Source organism: Pelmatolapia mariae, linkage group LG10_11, assembly GCF_036321145.2.
Source record: "Pelmatolapia mariae isolate MD_Pm_ZW linkage group LG10_11, Pm_UMD_F_2, whole genome shotgun sequence".
Taxonomy (NCBI): Eukaryota; Metazoa; Chordata; class Actinopteri; order Cichliformes; family Cichlidae; genus Pelmatolapia; species Pelmatolapia mariae.
This window is the reverse complement of record NC_086236.1, coordinates 62371621-62379598: the sequence shown is the minus strand read 5'-3', so window position 1 is coordinate 62379598 and position 7978 is coordinate 62371621. Positions and strand designations below refer to the sequence as shown.

Genomic DNA, 7978 nt, shown 5'->3' with positions numbered 1-7978 from the left:
AGAGGTGGCTGTTTGATGAGCTGCACTGACTTCAAAATTGAGCAATCAGCTAACACTATTTTTGCAACCATGCTCTCATTTCCCATCCTTGTTACTGATGATGCCACTAAAGATGCCTTTGTTGACAATGTGAAGAGCTAACTGTGGTGATGACATTCCCAACATGACCTCAATCAAGCATTTTCATAGCCCGGAGGCACAAAACAATTCAACAAACTCAGACACCGCAGAGAATCTCTTTACCCTCATTTTTATAATGAATGCAATTATATTAGGAAAATTGTTTTACTCCTCCAACAGGCAGTGGCACTGACTAGAGAGGGGCTGTTTTGAATCTGTCATTTGTTTGGTTACTGTTTACAGTCAATTGTCAGTTTCTTTGACCACCCTCTATGGACGGCACCATTTCTGAATTACAGTTTATGCACATAAAGTCAGTTAAAACACAATCAAAAATAACTTCTGTACTCTACACAAAGAATAGAAAGAATTGGCTTGGATTCAGCATTGTAAGCTGAATGCACGCCACCCTATGACTGGATGTGTTGTCAAACACCTGTAATGTCATCTAAACACTTATTTTACTTAATCACCAAGGGGAGAAAAACGCTGAATATCATTGGTCATTGAAATGTACGTTAGAATAATACAAGCTAGACAGCAGAAAACTGCAATTATCACCATATGTCAATCATGGTCTTATCAGTGATACTTAGTTTTAGCAATGAAAAGGTAAATTAAATGTAAACCCAGGAGATCTGGACTAGATATCCACCTCAAACTGCACAAATAATGTATTTGTTAAAACCTTCCTTCTCAGATTTGAAAGAAAACTGAGGTTTCCCTTCACCCAGAGGTTAACCTAAGCACTTAGCTGCCTGAGGGAAGAGCTATGCAATGAATGGAAAAGCAGGCCACACATCTATCCAGGCCATTTTTATTGATCCTCGAAACCCCTTTCACAAAGACCATCCCACCCCCCATCTTGACCACAAAAAGGGGACAATATAAACAACCAATAAATAAGAATCTGCGTGATTAAGGCGGTTCTACATCTCCAATAGAACACAACAGTGTGGACATGTTGGAGTTATACAGCTTCATACAGTACAAGCAGTAGATTTTTCAGAACATCACATCTAAAAAGGCAGCACTTCATGAAAAGTGAACCATTTTAAAAGTCTGGATGAAACTCCCATTGTAATGAAACAACATTTTACTTCTGTAATTTAAAAAAAAATTAAAAATTAAAACCCATGCTCTTTTAGATGACATTGGCATCAGAGCTCATTTCAAGACTATGCCACATAGAGTTGGAAAAAAAAAAATAGCAGAAAATTAATTTTATTTTCCGCCCCCAACCTACGTTCAGAAAAAGATCATTAAACCACTTCAATCCCAAAATGGAGAAGCTGGTTGTTCTTTATATCAGGTTTCTCAGATAGGAATAAATAAATACACTTTTTAAACTGGTAAACTGTCTTGGAGTCCAGGCTTGGTAGGCTACATAGTGTCATAGCATTGTTCAGAGTGGCTTTTAAGAACTTCAGCATTTCTTTATTACATTCATGTCCAGGAAATAGGAGAAGTGGGCCTCAAAGCCATCCACCCTCTGGCCACAAGTGCACAAGACGCATGCCCTGTGCATTCACTGCAAATACCCAGAGTTCTCCTTTGTGCACCCTGCACAGCATTGTGGTATAGTCGTACGGAGAGGTGCTCACAAAATAAAAAGTGAGGAGATGAACGCTCTTCGTCTGTTCTGAACAATTCTCACTCTTCTGTCTCCATTTTTGCCCCACTGCAAATAAGGTCCTCTCAGCAACTAACAGTGCTTGGCTGCTGTTTGCTGACAAAGTCCGAGATGAAATCAAATTCATTCTGGCCCAGGAAGAGTTCTGGCAGCTCCTGGACTCGGTCCAAGCCCAGCTCCATGACCAGTGAAGTCAGGACATCTTCATCAATCATATCCGCATCCATGCCATTCAAGGCTAGTGCCGGGCTAGCCATGTGCTGCATGTTAGCCAGCTGAGCTGGGCTCATGCGGTACTGGGCCGTGGGCCCCATGTGGTTCCCACCCATAGGACCCAGCGGATGTCCATGGTACTGGGTGTTGAGTTTCTGCAGTTGCATGCTGGCCATTAGCTGCTGAGATGTTAATCCTCCATTCATGAACTGTTGTTGTTGTTGCTGCTGCATATGCTGGGCCTGCTGTTGGTGCTGTTGCGGATGCATGTGGTGCTGCTGTTGTGGATGATGTTGTTGCTGCTGGGGCTGGCCATTATACATCATGTGACCAGAGGTCATTTGGTGGTGACCCATCTGGGCCCCATTCAGCTGTCCATTCATGGGTCCAGCCACCATGCCCTGTCGCTGCCTCATGGCAGTCTCCATGTTGGCCTGAGTGCCACCATAGTGCATCATCTGGCCACTGGGCAGCACCCTCATGCCCTGCTGGTTGGCATGCTGCTGGGGACCTGCCTGCAGGCCGCTATTCATACCCATCCTGTAACCGTGGAGACTGGCACCCGCTGAGTTGTGATTCATGGGCATCATCAGATGATCGGCCATGCCTCCTGTCTATGGACAGAGAGGAGACACTGTTAGGACAAAGTAAGGGGCAGGCAAGGTGTTTCAAAGCACTAAGAAAATTTAGGAGAACACCAAGCAATATGGAATGTGCAAAGTTAGCCACCCATTTAAACCAGTATCAAACTGGTAAAGACAACAACAGTAATAATGTCACCATGTTTTAGGTTTTACTTGGCTGTGTAGTCCAAACCGGAGTCTCTATATAAATACTGACTTCTTTTACAGTCACCACGCTCTTCACCTTCATTGAAAAGAAACAAAGATACAGGCTTCCTTACAATGTCACGATTCCACCTCAAGTTAAACCACCGAAATCGATTCCGGTGGAATAAATAAATAAATAAATAAAAAATCTGCAAGGTTGTTTTGCCCACTGGCTAATACTGAGAGAAATACTGGTGTGTTTAGTCTTCCTAAAACCTGCTCTCTCTTTGTGCCAAGGAATGAACGCCCAGGTTGAAATTACAGGTTAACGTACACTGTTTGGGTACATTTTAAAGCCAGATAATTCATCCATGACGGGATCGGCAAAACAGAGGCAAAATGCGTGCATCGCGTAATGCACAGTTTAAAATCCTATGTATGTTGCATGACAGCTGAGGCAGAAAAATCTGTTACATTTTACGCACGTAAGGTTGCAACAAAGAACACTGACATCATGCAACATCTCCCCAACAGCTGAATCACCACAATTCTAACAAGGTATAAAATTAAACAGAGGCTCCCGATTTCCACCAATTACGGCGATTCGTTTGTTTAAATGTTAGTATCTGATAATATCCCCCACACTCTAGCCTAGTGTTATCCATTTTCGTAATCTCGACTTTGAAACAAGGGAATGCAAACAATAGAGCAGCAGCAGCAGCAGCAGCCCCCAAGACCACCACAGACTAAAACCCCAATTTCCCCAACAAATAAATCCGATAAAAAATCACTTACCCGCATTCACTACGTTTCCACAAAGTTGCGCGACTTTTCTTCAGCTCCGGCTTTTTAAACAGTTTTCCTCTTGTAAGCAAAGCTCCTCTGAATTACAGCGTGTATTCCACAGGGTTACGCTTCATGCTCAAGCGGGGACGGTGTGCACAAAGACTGCCGCATCAGATCTTGAAACGACTGCCTATTTTCTGGGTCAACTCAGGGATTATGTACATCTAAAAAGCTCAGAGGAAGGCAGTCGGGGAGAGGTGGAGCTTCGGTCCTGCCTCTTCTTTGTTCCTATTGGCCCTACTTAATATAATTGTGCATGGGCGTAGAAAAAAAGGGGGCAGTTGGAGAGTTGTGACACAGTAGCCAATTTAAATACCCTCCTCCCCACAGTTTCTTTTTGAAAGATTATTTAGACATCTTATTTGTCATCAAAGCAGGCTTAAATTTCCTGCTGTGTTTGCAAAAGGCGAATAAAATACTAGAGTGACAAGGGATAGATAGATAGATAGATAGATAGATAGATAGATAGATAGATAGATAGATAGATAGATAGATTTTGTCTGTATTTATGCATAAATACATGAGCATGGACACAATAAGGCAGTATGTCAGACATCACATTGGTGTGGAAAAACTATGCACTCAGCTTTTCTGCACGTACACTTCATCTCCAAGATCACTGAGATCTCTGTTGGTCCATGTGACCCATAGTTTGCTGTGTGTTGGCTTCAGTGAGGCAATAGAGGGAGGGCGGAGGAATGCAGACTATGTGCTATTCTCAGGCTGTAGCGGCAATGTAACTACTGCTCGATGCGCTGCACGTGTGGGAATTTCTGCCTGTTTGTGTTTGGGTGCATGTGCATCCACTCTTTAGATGCACACATCTCTTGATTGGCCACTCCAGGACGATGACCTCTTTCCTGCAATTACATTTGAATGCAGCCACTTTGGGAGGGCGAGCCAACCCATTGTCCAGGGAATTCATCTATAAATGGCCAACCACTGGCAAGGCATTTGTCATTGTTTGACATTGTCCAGCAACTTTAAGCTAATGTAAATGAACCACTCCCAGGTGTGAGCGCTTTCTGTTAAACTCACTCGCCCAGTCAGCCAATCTGAGTAAAGTATAGAATCAACACAAGAATCAAGTTTCTATTGTGATTTTCCCAGAGAAAGTATGGTGTAATTGTATTAGAGAGCACAGACAATGTGTGCAGACTCTCTGCAGTTCACCAATCACATCACTGCCTCTGTTTAAAATTCAAGATATTTGCATGAAATCCCAATCAACCAGGATTGCAGTGGAATATATACACATTGTAATTATGTGATTGCTGCTTGCGTTATTGCAAGAATGTTGAGGATCTACTTGTATTGTGCCCCTTCCACACTGTTTTTCCTGCATACTGAGTGTGTTTATTTATGTACATCTTCCTGATTGGTTCATGATTTTGGGGAGGGAACCGTGACACACCTTACCTTAAGCCACTTTCTAATTTTTATGCTTCCGTGCGAGCGTGCATCTGTGACTGCCTTTCAGTGAAAAACAGGAAGAGAGAGGGTTAACGTGACTGTGTTTGTATGAGCAATAGGCTGTAAGTTAGACACACCCCTGTCCCACACTAAAATATGTATTAGAAATGCTGCAGTTACAGGATAAAATGATCGCACACAGGTTCCACCCTTAAACAGGTTAGAGAATTAGTCATATTTCTACAGAAATTGTGTATTCACCTATTCTCAACAAATCAAAATGTGCTTCTTCAAGCTTTGATAAGCTTCCCCACAAATGGCCTCAACATTCCTCAACATGTCAGAAGACTGTCCACAGCTCTGCCTGACCTACACAAGCTTTGTTGTAGCAGTTGGCCTAAGACCCTTACCATTGTTGAGTCACATTGCATAGACTGTCTACAGGCTGGCTGTGTCTCAAGCAGTGAAATAAACTGAATGTTTGCTTTGCACACTATATTTCATGAGGTAAGGTGGAATCCATTTGGACAATAAGACAATTTTCATAATGTTACCTCTGTGCACCACCGTAGTGGGTCTGAAATGAGGCATTCAAAATGTAAGTGAAATGTAGACTTTCAGAAATATTGCACTAACCAATTTTGGAATCACAGGCATTTTTATATAGTTACTCTGTTTTTCCTGGCCCAAAAAGCAATATATCAAGATATAAAAATAGCATAATACATGGATTCAAATGCTCTCAAATGCAGTACGTGATGGCTGAAATTCGGAACTCATGGACATTAATCAATGCTACTTTCTTCCATTCATATTCTTATCTAGCTTCTGCTTGTTTGTGGGGTTTTCTGCCTTTACTTTGGCTTTAGCAATTGAAAAGGAAGTCCAGTTGGGCTGCCAAACTGTAACATTCACTTTCTTTGCCTTAGGAAGCTTTTGGGATGCTTTTGCTATATGTTGTAGGTCATTGACTGAATCTGAGGAGAAAATATAGCCCTGTGTGCTTCATAATTTATCCTGCTGCTTCTTTCAGCTATCGCTTCATCAATAAACAGTGACTCACTTCTATTGGCAGGTAGCTACCCATGCCAGATGATGTGGTACACATGAGCTCTTTCTGTTTCTCTCTACTGTCTTCCAATCTGGTACCAGTTAATCTCAGCTTAATTTGTCCAATGCTGGTGTGGTTTTCTAGTGAAATCTCACTCATTGTTACTGGTGGTTTGCATCTTTGTGATTACATTTATGAAGGAATTCCTTCAACGACATGTCCACCTCCTCAAGAGTTTACTTGATTTAGCTAGATGCTTCAAAGGTGCTTTGTCCAAGTTTCTGCATCTCTCGACATCATCCATACAGCTACCAAGCAACAAAAAAGTCTGTAATTTCTAAATTGTTATTGTCATATTTTGTGTTAAACCCCTTTAACTGAAGTGGTGTACAGAAGCAAAATCATGAAAATGTCACTGTTCACTTAACTTCACTTCACTGCTTCACTTAACCCAAACTCCATTTGTTATATTCCTCATCCTTACCACCGTTGATGACATTTATCTTTTTAACTTTTTCTTCTTGTTTAAATAAAAATATGAGAGAAAGAAAGCAAGAAAGCAAACCCACACACACAAACATATCGGTGTAATCATATGACTTTAATATTCTCCCTGTGCATTTCAAACGATCTTTCTACATGTACTGATGAAAACATGGGCATCCATTGTATTGCATTGCTTGTGAGCATAGTAATTAAACGAGAATCGTCCAGTCGTTCAGTGCTTGTGCATAATCAGTTATAAAAATAGGCAACATGTTTCATTGTTGAAGAATTCTAAGCATGAAATTGTGAAACAATTCATGATGCAGCTTGAGAGAGAACAAAAAACAGCTGTTTCTCGAAATGTGCTGTCTAGTCTCAATGAAGTCGTAAGGAACATGTAAAAGTCTCATATTTTTGAGTGGCACAAAGCTGGTACTTTATTGACTTGGGAAAGCTGTCTTCCAAGAGACTCTGCTCTATTTCTAGGCATCATCTGCCTAGGCACTCTGCATGTAATTTCCACTGGCTCACGTGACTGCGCCAATTCAAGCAAACTTTGTAGCTGTTATGAAGCTGGCCAGCAAGATCAGAGAGAAGCTGCCATATCCGTGCCCTCCCTGTCTTCAAGGGAGCCTACAGACTAACTGCAGAAGCCAGTGTTCATTCCTCCTGAACCTCCACGGGTGCCTTTGCTCCAACCGTCTTTGAAGCAGTGGCACCCGCTAGAGTCGATTGAAGAGAAAGCTACACAGAGGAATTTCCTGCTAAGTGCTGCACTGAGTACCAACTTTATCTTTGGTTCTAAAGGCTTTCTGTGGAAAAAGAAACCACACCAACAACATGTGAACAAGGAAATGATGGGACAAGATATTCCTTTGACAGTGAGTCAGCATGTCCTTTTGTTAGGCAAGATAGTCCCTAAATAGGTTTTGCCATTGCCACAAGCCTTGTCATTGCTTTAACCCCAAACAATGTCCGACTCATTTGATTAAGGTTAGGAAGGTTATTTTCTGGTTGTCTGGAAATCCAGATAGATACAAATATATGGTACATGTTCTTCATCTTTGTCAGCTGAACGTGAGCACTGCATGCAGACTGCACAGTTTGCGTGCAGTATCTCAATTTCGAATAGTAAACCCAATAAATGTAGAACTGTATACTTGCAATGCTTTACACCACACCCTCTGAGTAAACCATAATATTACTCATTTTGAATGCAGACAGGTAACTAGAGAAACAGACTCTAAAGAAGCTACACTTCTTAGGTTTTGCTGGCTTAAATAAGTAACTTGTAATGGCTTATGAAGAACTAGAAGAGCCTTCTCGTCAAGCTGCAGTAGTCATCTGCCAGTGGATGCTGAACCACTCACCTAAGTCATCTTTAATCTCTGTCACCATCAAGTAATAGCTTCAGATCTGAAACCAGCTGAGTCAATCCTGCCTACC

At 41.7% G+C, this 7978-nt stretch overlaps 1 protein-coding gene across 1 annotated transcript; it reads right to left on the bottom strand.

The window, feature by feature from the left end:
- Positions 1 to 921: 921 nt before the first annotated feature.
- Positions 922 to 3741, bottom strand: cited4b (Cbp/p300-interacting transactivator, with Glu/Asp-rich carboxy-terminal domain, 4b). Its single transcript, XM_063488198.1, has 2 exons — positions 3532 to 3741; positions 922 to 2580 (listed from the first exon to the last, which is right to left on the bottom strand). Exons 1-2 carry the CDS (start codon positions 3535 to 3537, stop codon positions 1819 to 1821), a joined length of 768 nt encoding a protein of 255 aa, XP_063344268.1. The 5' UTR covers positions 3538 to 3741; the 3' UTR covers positions 922 to 1818.
- Between the last annotated feature and the right edge of the window lie 4237 nt (positions 3742 to 7978).